Below are 22,082 nucleotides of genomic sequence, written 5' to 3' on the forward strand. Positions count from 1 at the left end.
TTTTTTTTTTAATTATCTTGGAAAGAAAGGGTTTATTGTAGTGTAAGATTGTTAAATGGACTAGAAATTTTTTTAAAAATATAAATAAAAATTATTAATTTTTTTGTGTGCTAGATTACTTTTTTATTTCATTGATTGAATGTGAATTTTTTGAGTGCTTGAAAATTTTTGTAAAGTGCTTGAAAAGTTTTTAAAAAGTGCTTATTTTTGACTCAAAGATTTGGCTACGCACCCTGGAGAAAGTTTGTCTTCGTGCAGGACTTTTTTATGGACCCGAAACGATGGAACTAACTTGCATTTGAGGATTTTGATGGAATTAACCTGCATTTTTATTAACCATGCTGATACAATAACTCAGAATTCAAAAACGATTAATTTAAAAGCTAATTTGCACACTACATAAGAAGTTTCCTGTGAATAATTTGATCTAAGCTGGGGTTACTTTCTTAAAATATTTGCTTAGAATCACCGTTTGGTCAGCCGGGATTTAAGGCAAGACTAGTGCAAAAACATTTTGGACAAAATTTTTGAAATTGAGATTATTGTTAATTTAGAATTCATGCACTCTTAGCTTTCTAAAAATACTTTACTTTTACACTTATTTACAAAAATTATAGCAATGCTTGTATAAGATGATAACAGTGGATAGACTAATTATTTGAAGCCTTTCATGTGTTTATCTCAAAATCAGATATTTTTTTCACATGTTGCATCACGTTAAGCGACGCCCGGTGGCTGAGCGGTAGCGCTTCGCGCTGTCGTGCCACAGGTCCCTGGTTCGATCCTCGGGCCGGGCAGGGTTGACTCAGCCTTTCATCCCTTCAGTGGGTCGATAAATGAGTACCAAGCATGCTTGGGAACTAAACACTGGGGGTTCCGCGTTCGGCAGACCACCTGACCGGAACATCTGCTCCTGCACCCCAGAGCCCAAGGTCAAGAAAATTGAGATGGGCACAGTAGGCCTTGGCCCTCTATGGGCTGTCGCGCCACTGAGTTTAGTTTAGTTTATATATATATCATTTGGTTGAATTCGAAGTGTTGGAGCGGCATGTCATCAAGCTCTAAATTAGTTTTTGGTATATGCAAATGCTGAAAAAGAAACAAACTTTATTAATTTATTTAATTAAATTTAGTTGAAATTAAAATTCAAGGAACATATATAATTATTTAAACGTTGAGAATTTGTATCCAATATTTGAATTGGAAAGTTCAACACGACGAAATTTTTAAATTGAAAAGTTTTTTTATTTTTAATTTCCAATGAACTGCAAAATCAGTCTTTCCAATGAGCAGACCTAGTGCGTTCTCCAGAAGTGGTATCGACTCTTTCAGGACCACCACAATGGTTGAGATGCCGTTGGCCATGTTAATTCGAACGTCTAGTTTTTGCCGCATTAGATAGCAGCACCGAGACTCTACTTGGATGCTAAAGAGCACTAGGAATTTAATTTTGCCGGAAATGCCAAGAGCCAATAAGGCACTCCAGGGATCTTTTATATGCCGCATAATCATACGACTAGGCTGATGAGGATTTTCTGCATCTAAATTGAAAAGTACAATAAGAAATAATAAGATTTCTTTCTTTTATAAATGTATACTTTTAAAATAAAATTATTTCAAGTATTGTTTTTAAAATAACGTACAATGGCATTTTATTTAATTTCTTAAAAATAACTCAAATAGTATTAAACAAATAATGAATTGTTGATTAATCACAGTTTTCAAAAATCTTTACTGGTTAAAAAAAATTTCTTAATTCTCCGAACCTTTATTATCTTTCTATTAAATCATAGGGTTTTACGGAACGTCTTTGAATAGGAGAGCAAAGTTTTCGTCAATCACATATGATTCTTGTTTTAACAAGTTTGATCTTAACAGCCAGTGGTAATTATGGAATTGCTCCAATGGCACTTTTATAGAGCGAGTCATAGGCTGCAGGTATAGCACAAAATAATAGGAACACCTGTGAAAAAATAAAAATATTTTATTAATAAGGAGTTGGGCCACCTTTGACTTGAATAATAGCTTGCATTCGACGTGGGATTGACAAATAAAGGTCTTGAACAAAATTCATTGGAATTTGCAGCCATTCCTCTTGCAGGGCCGTCTCGAGTTCAGAGAGTATATGTGGAAGAGGAAACCGAGCACGGACTTTTTTCTCCAAAAAACCCCACAAAGGCTCAATGATATTGAGATCAGGGGACTGAGGACACCACGTTAGATGTTTCGCTTCATCATTATGCTCATTTAACCATGTTTTAACACAGTGAGATGAGTGAACAGGGGCGTTGTCATCTAGGAACGCAGGACGTTCTCCCGGAAAGAGAGTATGAAGCATAGGGTGAAGATGATATGCGAGAATGCTTTGGTAATGGTCACCTTTGACCACCCCCTCAAGACAACAAGAGGCCCCAATCCACGGGCAGATATAGCGCCCCACGCCATCACAGAACCACCTCCATGTCTCACGGTTGGAACCAGAGAGTCAACATGAAATGCTTTTGCCGGCGTTCGCCACACGAACACACATCCGGTGGTCTGGAATAGCGTAAACGAGGATTCATCAGACCAGATGACTTGTTCCCATTGCAGTTTTGTCCATTTTAAGTGGTCTTGGCACCACTGTAGTCACTTCAAAGCATTCCGCACTGAAGCTAATGGTTTTGGAATAGCTACTCTGCCATGAATGTTAGCAGCGCGCAACTCCCGTTGAATAGTTTTCATGGATATGGGGTTCTGAAGGTGGGTATTCATCTCGGACGTTATCACCGGTAGTGTAGTCTTGCGTTTTCGAGCGACTATCCTCTTCAACACCCGTCTATCACGGTCCGACAACTTCGACTTCCTGCCGCTGTTGTGCTTCGCCGAAGACACCGTACCCAACTTTGTGTATGCCGACAGAGTCCTTGATACGGAGGTCCTTGAAACACCCATAAGGTCCGCTGTTCTGGACACGAACGCTCCAGCGAGGCGAGCTTCGATTATGATGCCTCTTTTAAGGTCAGAGAGGTCGGACATGATCTCGCTTTGCTTGGAACACATTTTTCTCATGCATCTCTCACACTGCCAAATGCTAGAATAATACCTTTCCTTTCATCACCACTAAGTGGCACACTCGTGCAACACGTGCCTGCCGTTTATTGGATTGTCCAATGACGACTCCATTCTTTCACAGGTGCTCCTATTATTTTGTCCTATACCTGTGCGTATCTGCTATGTTCGAGATAGTATGCGATTTATTGATCTGGACATCGCATTCACACCCAATAAGTAACAGGTTATGAATTAGAGCAAAGGCTTCACTTTGAACATTTCACCAACTCGAGTACCGTAGTTGTATCATTTAGGTCTACAGTCAACCTGTTCATATCTACTTATGAAACTTTTGTCCTCTGAATGGGCTATTAGTAAATGTTTATCTGCTTCACTAGGTTTCATCCACTGCCAAAAAGAGTTTTACAACGCCCAGTTATATTCACTGCTCTTTCGAGATCAGTATGGTTTTAAACAATGTGACGCTCCTTCAAGCTATGATGATCGGACTTTATTACAATTGTTTAGTGCTTTGGCATGATTTTTTTAGAACTTTGTTGTGTTCAATTTTTAAGTGTTAAGGTAAGGTATTTAGAGACGTTTTTTCCCTTTAAGCTTTCCAGACTGTTTCTGGATTCGCACAGAGCAAGTGAGTTCTTCTCTTTCAGTGTTCATATCTTTTCATTAATTAATTGTACTACTTTAAAGTAAAATTTCCTGATGAATGGTTAAATGTCGATGACGGCCTTGGACAACCAGATAATAAATGTATGTCTATGTCTATGAAATTGCGGTTTAGTGTTAAATTAACGAGACTTTATTATATGCATACAAAGCCACATTCTAAAAACTTAACTGCCACTAGAAATAAGCTACGCAGAAGAGCGAAAAAATTGACAAATATTGATTACATAAGGATCCATTGTCGCAACATAGTAGCCACTTTTATGTTACTAGGTGGCTAAGCCCCCTGTTCTCTAACGCTCACCAACCTCAATGATTGCTTCGCAATAATTGTTGTTTCTTGTTGTTGTTTCTTGAAATTATTCAGCTTAACATACATATACTAAAAAGAAAACTTGTGCCATTACATCCCACTTCCAAATATTTCCCTTACGATACTATTGAGATCTATTAGTGGGCATAAATCATTTTTTGAAAGAACATTTATAATTAAAAGTTGTAACAAATTTGGTGAGTTCACAACTGTCATTTAATATTTTTGCTAAATTAATATTTTAGATGCAATTTTTGCATTCGTCACTTTGTGCTTGAAGCTGATTTATCTGCTAGAAACAGAAGTTTCGAAATAAATATATAAATATTTATCAACATTGGTCTTAATTAAGATTAGTTTTCCTTTTTAAATTTTTTTTAACAACCAAAACATTGTAGAGAAAAGATTTGTATAACTTTAACTAGTCAACAGATTTATAAATCTATCTGAATTGAGATAAAAGAATGCTCCTTACAAAGCATTTAAAGCAGCACTCACACGAACCATTTAGTTCTTTGAATTCAACCATGATTCTTTGTGAAGCCCAACAACACTTTTATCTCACTCTCTTCATGACACAAAATGTTTCGACGTAGGAGTCACATGAGAATAGCTAAAGTGTGTTTACTACTCTGCTATTTGCTGATTTTGGTCTTTGGAGTAAACTCTAGATTCGAATACAAACATTTTCTGATGAAATGGTTTGTCTGTAGTAAAAATGTATGTTTGGAATCTAGTTAAATATTTATGCAGCACACTATTTTGTTACTTACTAGTTTTAAAGTCATTTTTATTTTCGTTAAAGTACTGTTGAAATATAGAAAGAATTCATATTTTATTTTTATACTTTAGAACCGTCGTTGAACAGCCGACCCCATTTTTTGGGTTTAAGACAACTAATGTCCAACTCCATAGCCTTGCAACTTTGAGCCTAATCCAGAAGACAAGGAAACTCCCGTATGAAGTATTGAACGAAATTTGATTTCGTGGAGGACTTTTTGATGGAACTAACCCGTATTTGTGTTGCATAGAGAGGAAAACCACAAAAATTTCCCACGGTTACCCTGACTGCAAGAGGACTCTAAACCATGATCCGCCTACCACTGAAGATATTTTACATCAGTACTACGGTCGGTGTAAACCGGATGCGGAATTCGTATCGACCAGCCATAGCTGGGATTCGAACCAGGTACATTTCATGGGAAGGGGAACGCTCTATACCCTGAACCATCATGGCTCTATCAAGGATTAATAAATCTGATAAAGAATCTCGGGAAAAAATGCATATATGAGCCTCCTGACGAAAGCTTAAAATGTTTTGCCTCCAGTTGTATAACGCCCAGCCAAAAAAAGCATAAAGGTAATAAAACATGCAAATAAATCATTAAATAAAAATTATAATCGAAGTAAACTGCGTTTTAAATTAAAAAAACATCATAAAATAGAAGTACATGGCACATAATAAGAGCAATAAAAAGCGTTATTTCTCTGTATTGGGTGTGAGGTACACCGAATTTCTCAACCCCGTTAAAAGATTGTTTGAATTTATCTAAACTAGAAGAGTACAGACACCTAATTTCGCAAAATATCATTAAGTGAGACATCTTTAAGACGCATCTATTTCACGCAAACAAGATATTCATTCCGAAAAAACAAAATATCTCTATGAAAAAGATAGCGGTTATTTGTCTACTGAAAGTGGATGTTTATTTCTATTATTATAACCCCCGAAAAGTGTTGGTATTAATAAAATAAAATTTATTTTCTCCTCGATTTAAATTTTGTTTTCATAATGAATCAGAATTTTTTTCAATAAGACCAAGTGTTTGTTATGTGGTTTATACAATAAAAAATAACCTTCTAACATGTTTTTTTTTACTTTAAAAATAAATTAATTAATTATTTCAATAATCTACTGAGTGTGCCGGAATTCAAAATTATTTTTCGAAATTTTTCCTTGAAATGAATTAAGGAAACTCATACAAAGAGATTAAAAATGATTTAAAATCATTGATTATAATTTTTGTCGAATCGTTGATCAAAACCAACATTTAAAACATTCAAAAATAATTCTATTTTATTAAAGCAAAATCAAGTACGGATTATGTCACAGCTTATTAAGTTTTCTCAACTCTTAGAAGTTTTCACTACGCTGATTTAGCAAAGTATGTTTTGAAAATCGATTTATTTCCTTTTGTATCGAAAGAGTTGGAGAGAAAATACACTTATTTGTAAGAAAAAGAAAATATATCTTTCTTGTTAGCATAAAAAATTTTTTCTAAAGGAGATGCACTGCTGGGATTATTTCTTTCGGAGGCAATATTTTCTGCGTCCCCCTCTCTACAAGAAAATGATAGATAGAAATTGCTGATTATATCGAAAGAAGAAGAAGGTATATGTACTGTTGACAGTTTTAAGGTTTCTTCTGAATCCACTATTTAACGAAGACGAGAATCTTCGTTCCATCTTACGAAGAGATTTATTTTCTGATAAAATAGATAGATTCATTTGACATTAAAAAAGGAAATGAATACAATTGTATCAATAAAACAATATTGACAAACATACAAATGGAATTTTCATATGCAGGTCGAAAGGAGGGAATCATTATTTTGAATAGTATGCACTTATATTTATAATCTTAATAGTAATTCCAGACAACGGTTTGCAACCCTAAGTTCACAACTCACCGGTAGACAGGGGGAAGCGCGTCACAAAAACCACGATCGAGGGTCTAAGACAGATAAATCTTGAAATCTAACACCAGTATTTTCGGGATGAATCGTTAGTCCTCATTGATATGTAGCGTCTGCGATGGAGGCTAAGAATGTTCTGTGTTAATCCGCTGTCTCGTGAAGGATTCACAGTCTCAAGTTCTTTTTTTATTATTATTTTTTTTTATTCTTGTTGATTGAACTTTGATCCATTGTTCTTAAGTTTTCTTATTGTGGGAACACAAATTGTTTTCCTTATAGAAAAAGCAGTTTTTTAATTTTTCTAATTCCTTTTATGCTGTAGTACCTTTTACTAATGACTGACAATGTGCATATCTATCACACACACACATATACATATATCAACTCTCTCTCTCTCTCTTACTGCAAAGAAATCCAACTACAAAGTAGAAATTTGTCATTCTGAAAAAGCCGTGAATGATTATGAACTGAACACGAGCTTTTCTCGAAATTTTAGTTAGTTCGAATAATTCTAATAAGTTGTTGTGCCATTTTAAGAGTTTTTTAAGCGAATTCTTTCTTACTTTCCCTTTCCTTGCGTTACATTTTGTTCTGCTGTGCAGAAACTGTAGGGTATAAAAATTTGAAATGACAATGGGTAGTAGGAAAATATACAGGAAGTAAAAATGAATAAAAATTTAGCATTAGACAAATAGTTTATAGTAACGTTGTATAATAGTTATAGTAACCTTGGATAGTTAGCGGATTATTAACTGTTAAATTTGCAGTAAAATTCTGTGTTTATCTAATCTGTATCCAGCTAAAAAGCAACTACGGAGTTGAAATGTGACACGCTGAAAGAGCTTTTTTTAATTTGAGAAATTAACACCAGTTTTTTTTTCTTTTCGAAATTCCAATTTAATTGCTTCGTAACTTCTTCTCAATTTTATTGTACTTTTAATATGAACAATTTTCGCATTGTTGTAGAAAAAACATTTTTGTATTTTTTTCACGAGATCTTTATTTTATTAAACCGTGATCGAGTTTATGCTAATCAAAAGTAACCATAAAATTCGAGAATGTTTTAATGTTGCCTGTTTTTAATCTCACCATTTCCAAATAAAAAAAGAAAAATAATAATAAAAAAACGTAATGCCTGAGACAGACAAAAAAATCGTTCTATATTTGAATTGCTGTGAGTTTCGTCAACGAGTCTTTTTTTTTTCCTTATTATTATTAGATAGTGCAATCTACATTTTTCAGCTTAAACTCGTCCGATTCATTTTCAAACCATTCGTTACGATTAATACATATGGACAAAATGTACTTACAATAATGAAAAGTAACTACGCAGGGGGGGTGGGATAATCAAAATGTCGAACGATTTATATTTGTTGATACCTTCAATTCTTATAATTATGACTCTATTATAAAATATCTATGAATTATTTCGCTGTAATTCATATGATGACAAATTGGACACTATCGACCTGTTAGATGAGTGCTTCTCTGAACAAGATAGGATGGAAGAACTGTTTCCACTTCCGAACATATAATAAACGTCTCCTCATTACGAGAATTTTCTTCCTCTGACGTTCTGAGGAGGGACGACAGCAGCGGTTGGATATCATTGGGAGCACTCTTGAGGTCTCTCTAAGGATTTGTGAAATCTCGCGTGCGCTCCCCAATTTCGTGAAGAAATGATGCTCTTGGGAATACAAATCGAAATTGCGACAACATTTCCCAGACGCATTCACATTTTTCACTCAAATTATTGTGGTAGGAATCATAAATTATGTTTCACATTTTCGTAAGATTTAGTTAAGAATTTTTGGTAAACCATATTTAATGCCTGTGGCTCTGTACTGTTAAGAATTATATATTGGTGTATTACTTAAAATCAGGGTTCGCGATCTATTTATTTATTTTTTTAAAAATCCAAATGTTTCGATTTAAATCAGAATTCATTTATTAAAATCGGATTTTTTTTTTAAAGAAGACTATGAAACTATTTTTTATATTGAGTTACATTTTATAAACATAATTATAATTGAAATATTATTGAAAATAAATCATATCAATAGATTTAAAACTATATTACTTCATTTAAAATTGTTTTGCAGTAATATATAATGTATGCGACTGTTTGCACTATTCAAAATTATTGAAGTCACGCAGTGGACTGATCTTAAAGACACGGTTCCCAGTAGATAACCGAAGTCAAGCATCACTAGCTGTGATCAGTATGCGGGTGGGTGACCAATTTGATCATCCTGCATAGGAACCGTGGGTGCGCGGTATCGGTCCACGTTAAACTGTTTTACTGTTAAGTGTTCAACTTTGTGCGCATGTCGTCGGGCTACCAAATCGGGACATATCCTCAACAGAGGATCAAAATTGGGATGTCTTCGGATCATCGTCAGGGATGTTCCGCAGACCGTCGCCAATAGCCCATTCTGTAGTTCTTGTGTGACGTAAATAAAGTACTTACCTACCAAAATTATTGAAAAGGGAATGAAATTTTATCACTGAAAATCATGCTAAAATGGAAAAATCATAAAAATAATTTCACAATTTTTAAAAGAAAGATGTTCGAAATAAGAAAATAAATTGTATTGTCTAAGATAATTATTTAAACATAAAATAACTTAATATACTTGAAAATAAAGAAGAAAAAAACAGCTTGAACTTATCTTAACAGTTTTTTTATGCCATATTAATTTCTTTTCAAAAGTTTGCATACTTTTAGATTTAGAAATATATTTAAATTGATAATTTTGATGGTTATGTTTTAAAAACAATAATCAGTAGAATTGTCATAATCTTCGTGATCTGTATGAAAATGAATGCATAACAATTAATTTTTACAGTTGTTTAAGTGCTAAAAATTTCAAAAAATTTTTTCTTTGTTCTTTATTGGTATTTTAAGGAATCAAAAAGATTAAAAAAGTTTTCAAAATTGCCATGTCTAAGGTATCGTACTTCAAGTACGAATATAAATGTGATAATTTAAATTTATTTACACACCAATATATTTATGATATATTTTAAAACAATAAAAATCAGTATTAAATTTAAATAATCTTATATAAAATATTTTGCAGATTTTTAAATGGATGAGATTTTTCTTTAAAAAAATTGATTTAAATAAATGATTTTCGTATATTTTTAAATCAGTTGATTTAAATCATAGTTTAATTCAGTCTGGCTGATTTATGTAAACGAACTTTGCTCATAAATGTAGTTATTCTTATAAAACACGTTATTTCAAAATAGTTTCGGATAATTAAAAATGCATGGTTGGGCTACATGGAAGATGCGATATTATTAGCCAACCAAGCAGGTTTGAACGCGTTGATTAAAATGTGTGAGGTCTCGTATTGTAGTGGTGGATTTCTCATACACAACGATTTTGCACCATCAGATTATCATTTATTTCAAAATTAACAAAGCTTTTTAAAATGTAAAAATTTCAGAATAGAATGTTCTCGAAAGTTTTATGAGTTCGGGATCGTGAAGTTGCCTAATAGGTGGCGAATATTTGACTGATTAAAATTTTTTTTTTCTATAGAAATAATTGAGTTCACACTAAAGTAAAACCCAAAATATTTCTAACTAATCAAATCTATAAAGTCGTAATTGCAATAATTTTGAACAACACGATCTATAAACAATTTAAACATTCACGTAAAACACGCTAATCATGCACTGTAACTATAATTGCGGGATTGTCTTAAAATGCATGTGATAGTAATTGCATTTTAAGTCAACTTTTTCTTCTACCATTTTTAACATTTTTCTCATCATTAATGTAAAGTAAAACCTTAGAAAAGGTGGATTTAAAGCACAGAATTTAAGAGTTTTACTAATTATCAAGAAATACAAAGTCTTGTATACATGTCTTGTATACAAAGGGTGACTTTTATCTCTCAATATTGCCTGAACTTAATGTTAATTGGTGACACTAAACTTCTTTTTATAGATCTTGGTTAGATGGCTAGTTTAAATAACTTCAATATTTGTTAATATATTGCAGCAGGTGAAGTTTCACAGGAGGCAAATTAACTAGTTTATCAATTTGTACAGTGAAAGAAGAAAACAAATGGACAATCCGGAATAACTTTTCATCTAACGATCGGATCTTCACGTTCTAAACTCAGTCTTAATTGTTAGAGGGGGTAACCTCAAATATGCTAACTAATTAGTGCAGACGATATTTTAAGTTACGAAATCAGGAAAAAAAACATATTTTCTCTGAATAAAAATACCGTTTGCCTCAACGGATGACGATTTCTGACAACCAAAATATAGGGTGTAGCAGCAATCTGGAAAATAGTGTCCCCATAGTTGCATCACTAGAACGACCAAAGATTGAAAACTTAAATACAAATTTTATATTTTGCGTATTTTGCCACATTTCGAGAATTTCTTGAGCGAATTGAAAAATTTTTGCACACATATATACAATTCATTTATCAAAACATAACTCCATTCAAATAATAACTTTTAGTAGTAACTTATTATATTTCATTATTTTATTCAATAATGGTCTAAAAAATTAGAATTGTAATGTTTTGAATTTTTGCATTATTTTAATAAACATAATTGTACATGGCAAAATGCAAAATTTGAGCGAAATTAGTTGAATACTTCCTGAGATATCGAATTTTAAGTATCTGATTTTTCTGATTGATTCCTTGAATGGGAATATCCGATCATTAGATCAAAAGTTATTCAGGGTGTTCTGTGTTTTTTGGAGCACAGTACATGAAAAATATGAGAAATGTTTTTTATTTGAAATTTCAATTAAATTCAATTAAACGGATGCAATTAAAAATGAAACCCTTTGACTTTAAGAGAAATAGCGAAATATTTTTACTAAATGTATTTTTTTTCTGCTAGAATTTGAAAATAGTCAAAAAAATATTGCTTAATTTGATTACGACAATTTAACATATAATGCTATTTTAACATGTAATTTAACAAGCAATTTATTACTTAACATGTAATTTAATGCATAAAAAATAAATGTTTTTCTTTTTTAAAATATTTAAAAAATTTAAAAAAAAGAAAAAGAACAAGGAGCAAATAAGGAAAAGATCTCGTTCTCAAATTATTAGCACTATTACATCTGATAGTTCGCGCTATCATATCTGCAAAAAAAAAGTGATTTTTAATATTTTATTAATATAGCCATTATAATATATATCGTTCTCAGATCGCACTATTATATCTGCAAAAAAGTGCTTTCTAATATTTCATTAACATAGCCAAGTAAAACCTGAAAAGCATCAAAATTAAAATAGTATAATTAAGAATCAACCTCATTAATTATAAACTTTTACTTATCCAGAATAATCTTATTACCTTACGCACATCCTGTTTTAGTCTAATCCAAGGTAACAAACAAGTCAAAGGCAGTTCTGTACTTCAGTAAGAACGCACCAAAAAATACATCCCACTATCCTTTATTTACGCTTTTATTTATATATTTTGTAATCTGACTAACTTGTTACGGAAATATTTGAAATCACTTTTGCAAGATACCGGCAAGTACATTTGCGTTTGCTACTCGTTTTTAATGTTACATTTTGTGTTCTATTCTGTATTTTTCTTGAATTTTCATTTTCTATTTTTTGCTTGATATGTTTCATTTCTTATTTTTTTTTCTTAACAAGTTTTAGTTTCGTTTCAATATTTTTGAGTGCTCCTTACACTATTGTATTGATATCTCTCTCTTAGGCAATATTAATACAATGCTAGAAAGCACTCTTTTTTTCGGGTATACACTCGCGTGAGCTGATGACGAAATTATATCATTTTCTTATTTAATTTTTCGGTTTTTTAAATTTTCTTTTTGTTTTTTCAAATATTTTATTTAGTAATAATTTTTTTCTACTCCTTAATTTTTTTTCTTTGTTTTCTTTTTATTTTAAACTTTTATATAACTTTTCTATTTTTAACAAAGATCCTGCTGTAAAGGTCAGCAAAAAAAAAAGAATTTAAAAACGTATAATATGTTGTTCAGCAGTCGACGGAAGCACTGTATTTTCTGGTCCACTTTACAAGATAATAATAGTTTTCAAAGGATTTTTAAAATAATCTTTCCGGGAAACAGTATTTTAAAGCGTGAAATATTTGACGCAAGGTTACTCATGTTTATTTTAAACCAATAAAATAATAGAATAAATACCTAAAAAGTTTGTTATAATTGTTTTAAATATTTTGTAACTAATAATTTTAACCCTTTTAATTTTTAACTGAAAAAGAAAAGCAGAAGTTCTTCTGCAAACTTTTTTAAAATCTAATTCCAAACAATTAAACACACTGAAGCATGCCTCATCAATGCTAAAAGTGTTAAAATCCTTTTAAAGTTCATAGAAAATGTTTAGAATAAATATTTAAGAACTTACTGGTGAGCTACTGATAATTAGCTAAACTTTATTTCACAAAGAATATTTTGTTATTCTTTATATTTCAACTGAAAAGTTTATTATGAAATTAATTTTCATAAATTGTTTAGAGTTTATTTGAAAAGAAATCATTACATAAAGATAAGTCTTACTTTTAATAGAGTATAAATTAATTTCTCAAATATTTGAATTTAATTTTTATATTCAAGAAAATTTTCTAACTTTCTTCCTAATTAAATATGCTTTGTTCGTAATTTTAAATTACTTTAGAAGATTTAATATATTTTATTCCTTGTGCAAGAATAAATCGTTTGATGTCTTAAAATTCTGGATCAAAACTCTCTTTTAATATAAAGAAATGAATTCTTGCATACCCCAAAATTTTAATTACTCTTATTATCAATATTAATGATTTTCTACCTTCATAAATATTGCTTAATTTGTTCTCTTACGAAAATTAATTATGCCAGGCGAAGAATAAAATCAATTTTTGATAATTTGTTGTACCTGGATCTGAGAATATTATTCTATATCAAATAGTTCAAAAAAGTATAATTTTTTATTAAGTGTATTTATGTTATTCTTTAAGTTCTTCGATGTTTCGATCCCTGCTCGATCTGCTTAACAAACCCCGCTTCTCATTCATAATTATTAGATATTTTTCGAAAATGCAAAGATCACTTTGATAGTAAAATATGTAATTCTTTTAATTAAACATTTTGTTCAAGTATTTATCGTGGCGCAATTGTCCTTTAAAAAGCAAAATGTCCTCTTAAAAAAAACGGATGACGAAGAAATAAAAGTCAGTTTTTATATTAACGATATGTAACAATTAAGTTACGTTATTAAATCAATTCTGTCTTATAATTATGATGAAAGTTGAGTTATATTTCACATATTTTATTTCTGCTTTATGCCGACCAGGTGGCCGAGTGGTTAGCGTGCCTGACTGCGGAGCCGATGGTTGCGGGTTCGAATCCAGCTCAGGGCATGGATGTTTCTCTCTCTCTCTGTGTTCTATGTTCTTTCTTCTGTGTGAGCGTAACCCAACCTATAAACGGGTTTGTGGTTGTAGGACGGGGGCGACGCTACTTCACAGCCGTGGCTTCGCCATAGGTGCTCACTGGGTAACGATAAGAGAGTAGCAATTCTGGCATTTCTGAAGCCAATGGGAAATAGACCCAAGTGCCCGCCATTAACCAAAAAAAAAATAATAATAATTTCTGTTTTAAACAAAATATTAGCAAATCAAAAATGATTAACAGTGAGAAGATTTTGAACAAATTTATAAAATTGGGACCTTTAAAAAATATATCCTCGTCGCACGATACTTCAATAAATTATAGTGCAAATTTCTGAAACGTTAACATTGTTTAGCCAATCTGTCATAAAATAACATTATCAAATTACCTATTCGAGCATTTTCATTGGACAGAAAAATGACACGATATGATCCTTAGAAACACTAGAAAATCCAGATATACTTGGCTGTTATAAAAATTCACTCAAAAATTAACATCTCTTTATAATATTATTCCCTGTTATAATTACGTTTGTAAATTGATTAGTATGGCATAACGTGGGCTTAATGGGGTGAATTGATTATTAAAGGCTAAAACTTTTGTTCCTTTAATATATTTTAAGAAATCGCGTTTATAATACTTTATTATGCAACATTTTGAGATGGAGATGTTCAGAGACACTATTTTATAATTAATAAAAGGTAAATAAAGCAAAAAAATACTAAACAGTTTTTACAGTTACCATTAATCAGTGGTCGGAAAATCTACATTTTCTTTAAATATAGTGACTAAACTACAAAATGAATATGTAGTCATGACTTCACTATTTTTAGAAGACAAACTTAACTGGATAATTTAATTTTCACTAATATTCGAAATGATTTTGAATAAAAAAAATGGTTTCATTAAATATGAGGAGATATTAAGGAAGTTCATATTCATATTCAGTTTTACGTTCATATTCAAAGTTCATATTCATTTTTACATGAAATTCTAAAGCACTTTTTACAAATTTGTTCTTTTAACTTTTAAACTCTATGCTTTTCACGACAGTGCCTTAAAAAATGCTAGAAAACTATCAAATATTTGTGATTTAAGTGATCAATTCCTTATTACCCTCCAAGAAATAAAGTACAATACAAAAAACAAAAAGCGGACCACCCTAAATAACTTTTGATATAATGATTGGATCTTCACGTTCTAGGAGTCAATCTGAATGGTTTGAGGGGGTGAGAGCAAAGCAGACGATACTTTTTAGTCACGAAATCAGACACAAAAATGTACTTTATAGTTCCTATGAAATCGAACTTTAAGAAAGTCAGTTATTCAAAATTTGATTTCTCAGGAACATTTCGACCGAATTCGCAATGATTTATCCAATCATCAAACGTAGAGCGTATTAACGCTCGGCCACAAAGGCATTCTCATTGAGTACGTTGATGGGCCGCAGAGAATATGCACCCATCAGATTTAAAACATTTCAGGCGTTTGAACGTTGTTTCTTTATTTAACTAACGTTTAAAGTAGTTGACAGGAATCGCTACAAACTACTGTTTTTTTTAATTTTATCGCATTACCCACTACACTACTTCTTTTAAAAAATAGTGCACTACACTACAAATGACGTAGAAAAAGTAGCGACTACAATAGTATAGCTAGTTGTAGCGCACTACGTCCGACCACTTCCATTAATATAAAAAGAATTAATGCACTGATTATTAAAAAAAAGATTGTTTAGAAAATTTAACTGATAAACGTACACAATTTTAAATTATACCTCAAAAGAATTTGGAATTAAATCTGTGGTAAAATGATTAAGAAACATTGGAATATTTCATTTGAATACTTTTCAATTTTGATGTGTTTATCGTCAATATAGAAAAAAAAAGTTTGTAAATTAATTGTGGGGATTGGTGAATGAGGCGGGCAGAAAGTGGAGTCCATCAAGTGAATAATTATATCATTTTAATTCATTTTTGTTCATGAGGTAGCTACAATTAACAAAAGAAAACTTTCATTTACAGCTTTACTTAAAAACATTATGTTTAATAATGTAAATTCAAAACTTGGAATATTACGAAAAAAATTTAAAGTTGAAAGGTTATTTACCTTTTTTAACTTTTAAAAAAAGTGACACGGAGTAAGCATTGTATTATTCTTTTATACTGGATTCCTACTTTAATGCTGTAATTAAAATGCATGTTTTCACTTGAAAACGCTCCCTTCATATTCATGCAATTTTTATAATATAAAAAAATAGACTTCTTAATTCTAGGACATTAATTAACAGCATAATTTTTAAAAACATTTAACTAAAACATGCAAAAAATTGCATGCAAAGCTTTTATTTAATTAAAATTTGCATTTAATGCATTTAAAAACAAGTGAAATAAGGCGTGTGTTGCATAAATGAAGTTAATTTATAGAATAAAAAGACTGAATAAATGAGAAAGTCTTTCCCCCTTGCACATTATTATTTGAAGCAGAACATCATTAAATTCACTCCGCGAGTTGTTTAGGGGAAATGGAATACTTTTTAAAGAATGAACGATAAATTAGAAAAAGTTTTTCAAATTTCTGAAACAAAATTGAGAGATGAAGCCACGATATTTAGCAATATTTAAAGACATATTAACAAAGTAGATCTAAAATTTAATGGTTTTGAGCCTAATGAAAGAATCATGACTCTCGAGTATAAAATTATTTAGTCATTAACTTTTTTTTACTATTTAATGCTGTTGTGCATAAATAATAATAATAAGATATGAGTAGCTTGTAATACTTTTAAAAATGTAATTAATTAGTCTTCTTTATTCAACGCGATAATGCACAAATCATAATAATAATTATAATGAGATGTAAATAGCATTCATATTTTGATGATACCTTTGAAAATATAATGAATTGCTTATTAACTTTTTTATTATTCAGTGCTTTAGTGCATAAATAATAATAATAAGATATAGATAACATTCATATTTTTATGATACTTTTAAAATTATGTAATTAATTCATTAACTTATTTATTTAGCCAATGTTATAGCGCATGAACAATAATAATAAGATATAAGTAGCATTTACTTTTAAGATACTTTTGAGGATTCAATGAATTAGTAATTAATATATTTACTATTAAATGCTATTAATAATATATAACACTAGTGGGCTGTGCCCCCTGCTCGCTAACGCTCGCCAACCCCCGAAAATTGCTGCGCAANGCGCATGAACAATAATAATAAGATATAAGTAGCATTTACTTTTAAGATACTTTTGAGGATTCAATAAATTAGTAATTAATATATTTACTATTAAATGTTATTAATAATAATTTTTATAATACTGTGATTTTTATAATAATTTACGTTTCCCTAATTTATTCATTACTGAACATAACAGACATTAATAATAATAATAATACATCAGTCGTATATAATGATAAACTTTTAACCCTTTAAATTAGTCAATGATTCATTTTTAAAAGTTTCTAATTAAGCATCAAATTTGATTTACTGATTATACAATGTCGTTCATTTAAAACGAAATTTAGGTACTTTTTAGGTACTTTTTGATACTTTTTAGCTTGTTATTTTTATAAATTGAATAAATTTTTTGAGCTTTTTTAAGCATTTTTTTGAAAGCGTAGATAGTTATAAGCTTAAGAATGAGAAACGTAAAGAACTCATTTGCTTTCAATTAAATATTAGTTTGGCTGCAGTTTTTTTTTTTAATGTTAACATTCAGCATGTCATTACATGTTTCGCCATACTGCTATAAATCATTCAAAAGATGATGTTTTGTTCTAACAGAAACTTAGTTTTGTTTCTTAATTCGAGTTCATTTATGTTAATTTTGAGATTACTGAAATGGAACGTCAAGTTAAGAAAAATGAGCATTGCTGGCACCTCCTTTTTCTTGCTTTTAGTGCAGGTTCAAACACCTCAAAAGCTGCTCGTGACATTTGTTCTAAGTTATGACAAGGGAGCCATACACTTAAAGGGATCTAACAAAATTGTTGATAAATTTGCAATGTTAGCAAAAATATTTGGTTTAATTTTTTCCCAATAGAATCTAAAACGAAATTTGTGGAACCAAATATGTGTTAATAGAATAATTATTTGGATTCTTTTAATGAAACAATTTTGTATTTTGATTTATAGTCCTTTTTACCATAAAGAAAAAAACTATGTCAAAAAAATTATGGGGATTAAGGGGCGGGAGCGAGAAGGGGATGGGTAGAACCCTTCAGGAGTGAAATATTTTTAAGATGTCAAACTTTTCATACTAAAAAAAAAGTCCCTTTTCGATAAAACTATTCTAAGTATCTCCTTAGGCATTTGACTAAAAAAAAGAAAAGTAACTAAACTTTTTATTTAAATTGCTGAAAAAAAGAGCAAATCTTTTTCGTAAAATGCTTAGTAGAAGGGAAAAATATGAAACAAAAAGCAACAAAAAAAATTATGAAGAAAAATGAATGCAATTCACATCTAACATATTTTCATTTGACCCTTAGGCTATGCTTTGTACTATACAGAATAATAATAATAATAATAAAAGTATATTTCTGGATACATAAGTCACGTGTCATATCAGAAGTAAAAGATGAACGAACTGCAGGAAGTTAATTAAAAGCAAATATAGGAGAGAGATTTTTTTTTCTTCTATGTTACGCTTGTTTTGCATGATGCTTATGTCATGTTTAGGAAACTTGTATAATTTTGTATCTTTCCTGTTCATTAAAATAGATTGAAATTTCGTTTAATTAGAGTCCCGTCTACTAAGCTAAATCACAAAGGAGTAGATGTTTGTTTTGTTCAGCACAAGCTCAATATTTTCATTTAATATTAAAAGGCACTTAAGAAAAAATGTGAAACGTTAACTCTTTAAGCTTTCAGAAAAAAATATTTTGCACTTGATTGCCTGTTTCATTATAGTGGGACTAAAATTTGGTTATTTTCCGAAACATTTCTAATTCAAATCTGTAAAAGAAAAGATATATTTAAACAGAGAAAGCATGCTTTTTTCACTTCATCTGTTTTATTTTGTAACATGATTCATGCGAGAATCCCTTTGAATTATGTAACAAGGGCGTTAGATTATTTTTAATTAGGCTGACGGATTGACGATGATCTATAAAATTGTTAAACAGGAAATAGAAAGCCCAATTAGGAAAGAAAAATATATCGTTTCTGTGTCACTTTTTTCCATTTAGAGTAAATATTATTACTAATTTACATCATATCCATATTCAAAGCCACAACGATTAAATTGAAGTAACCCCAGATGCTGAACTATTCTTCCAATTTTATTTTACAAATAATTGACAGCTCTTTCGCACTCTACCGAGTTAGATAACTTTTTCCCCTCGGAATTCCAGGCTAGAAGTTTAGGCTGTTTGCAGCCTATTCGAACTTTTCTGATTTCATTGCTGAAACTTTTTGAATGCACAGTCGCTATCAATATTTTATTCAGCCACATGTGTAGAATATTTTCATAACAGTTTAGTTCAAAATCTTTAGTGTAGAGTGAATGTAGTTTCCTTGTATTGACCAATAATTCGAAATTAAAAGTAAATATTCGCAATTTAAAGTTAGAAGCATGGGATGAGATCCATGGTTGGCGATTTGTAGAAAGATAAGATAGACAAAAAATAAAGCCAACCTCCTTTAATCAATATTAAATTTGAAAATAATTTAACTAAAACTAATCGCCAAAAAGAGTGAGAGAATTAGCATAACCATGTAATTGAAACAGTTTGTGGTAAGAAATACAGACAGTTATAAACATATTTTGTTTTCGATTGAGTCGCGACAGTGAGTGAATGAGTTTTACATTTGTATTGAGATAAGAAGTTAACCGTTACGTAGACTATTGAGAAAAAAAAATCAAATATTAATATTAGCTTTTAATAAAATGTAATAAAAATAAATAATTGGTTTAATTTAATTAAAATTAGATTAAGACTAATTAAAAAAGAAATCTAAAAAATTAAAGAAATTTTTAAAGTTAGTNGGGAATAACAAGCTACGGAGTATATATATATATATATATATATATACAGCAAAATAAATAAATACAAGAAAACACGAAGAAAATTAAGAAAAACATTAAGTTTTATTTATTGCGCATAAGCTGCAAGTAAATAGAACTCATAAAATAAGTTCAAAAGGAAGATAAAACAAAGGAAAATTACAGAAGTATGAAAAAAGGGGGGGAAAATAAAAGCAAAAATAAAAAAATAACGAACAAATGGGGGATAAAAATTAAAAAAAAAACAAAAAAAAATCCCAAAAAAAGGATAGAATTTCTTAAAAAATCCGAAAATAAAAGATATAATCTTTTTATCAGCCCACACAATTATATCCTCAGAAAATGTGCTTTCTAATATTGTATCAATGTAGCCAAAGCAAAACATATGAATACAATAGCGTGAGGAGCACTCAAAAATTTTTTACAAAACTTACAACAGAAAATAGAACACAATAAGTAAAAATAACACGTACAAACAGAAAATAAAATATAAAGAAAAAACAAAATAACACATAATCTATAAAGCGAGTAGCAAATTTTAAATAAACTTACATGAACGGGAATTTTTTCAGGAATGATTTAAAATATTTTCATAACAAGATTGCCAGATTGCAAAATATGAAAACAAAAAAGCAAATTGAGCGTAACTAGAGAAGTTTTGTTTTAAAGTGTGTTTTTACTGCATTCCTGAAGTGCGTTTGATTTGTTAGTTACCAAGGATGGGCCCGAAAATGGATGTGCGCAAGGTAATATTATACTGTATAATTTAAAGAAGTTGACTACAAATAATTTTAGAAAATAAATATTTATTTAAAAAATATATAAAAGAGAAAGAAACATGAATTGCCTGTTTTGCACATAATTTTAGCCACGTATTTGCCCGAAATGGATTTGCGTAAGGAAAAATTATATAAATTAACAAAGATAAATTTTTAGTAAATAATTTTAGCCACGGATTTGCCCGAAATATATTTGCACATGGCAAAATTTTATGAATTAATAAAGAAATTTTTTAGTAAATAATTTTAGTCACGGATTTGCCCAAAATGGATTTGCACATGGAAAAATTATATAAATTAACAAATAAATTTTTTTAGTAAAGGAATTTTTTAGTAAATAGTTTTGACCACGGATTTGCCCAAAATGGATTTGCACATGGAAAAATTATACAAATTAACAAAGTAATTTTTTAGTAAATAATTTTGGCCAAGGATTTACCCGAAATGGATTTGCACATGGGAAAATTATATAAATTAACAAAGAAAATTTTTAGTAAATATATCCACAATTATATACGATTAACTCAATGATTTTATATAAAATTTTATTACTTTAGTTGGGTATCCATTGTTTCTTATCAAATTTTGAAAGAGTTTATCGATTTGTTTTTTGGATAAATAAATATTACTACATATTCTTTTAATTCTATTCACTTCATTAAAAGTGGTATTTTAATAGATGCTCCTAGAAACATTAGAATACCAAGTAATTAGTTTATTTATATTAAAATTAAAATCATTTCTTTAATCGTATAAATCAACAGTGCAGATATTTTCTTCTTTTATATTACCCAAATCCAAAAAATTGAAATTAATATTATCATCATGATTAAGAAGCAAGATTAATTCCTCGGGGTAAATATCATTTAATAAAATAGAATAATCTTGAAAATTAAAGATAATTAAGTCATTAATATATCTGAAAAAATTTTTTATACTAAGAGTATAATTTTTTCATAATAATACAAAAAAAATTTAGCTAAGAGTGATGAATAATTAGATCCTTGTGGTATTACATCAATTTGAAGAAAAATATCCTTTCCATTATAAAGATAATTATTAAAAAGACAAAAATTAATCAGAATTTCCCAATAATCAAAATCGCAACAAAGGATATTTTTAAAATCATAGTAATA

The 22,082-nt window shown here is 30.0% G+C and overlaps 2 protein-coding genes across 2 annotated transcripts in view; both read right to left on the minus strand.

Annotated features, from left to right (window-relative positions):
- LOC107439048 (adenylate cyclase type 8) overlaps window positions 1–22,082 on the minus strand; it is a 209,941-nt gene that overhangs the window by 121,011 nt on the left and 66,848 nt on the right. The window lies entirely within an intron of this gene.
- On the minus strand, window positions 2,629–3,042 carry LOC139425721 (uncharacterized). The gene has a single exon (XM_071181578.1). The coding sequence runs from the start codon at window positions 3,040–3,042 to the stop codon at window positions 2,629–2,631; it is 414 nt and encodes a 137-aa protein (XP_071037679.1).

Source organism: Parasteatoda tepidariorum, chromosome 6 (genome assembly GCF_043381705.1).
Source record: "Parasteatoda tepidariorum isolate YZ-2023 chromosome 6, CAS_Ptep_4.0, whole genome shotgun sequence".
Classification (NCBI taxonomy): Eukaryota; Metazoa; Arthropoda; class Arachnida; order Araneae; family Theridiidae; genus Parasteatoda; species Parasteatoda tepidariorum.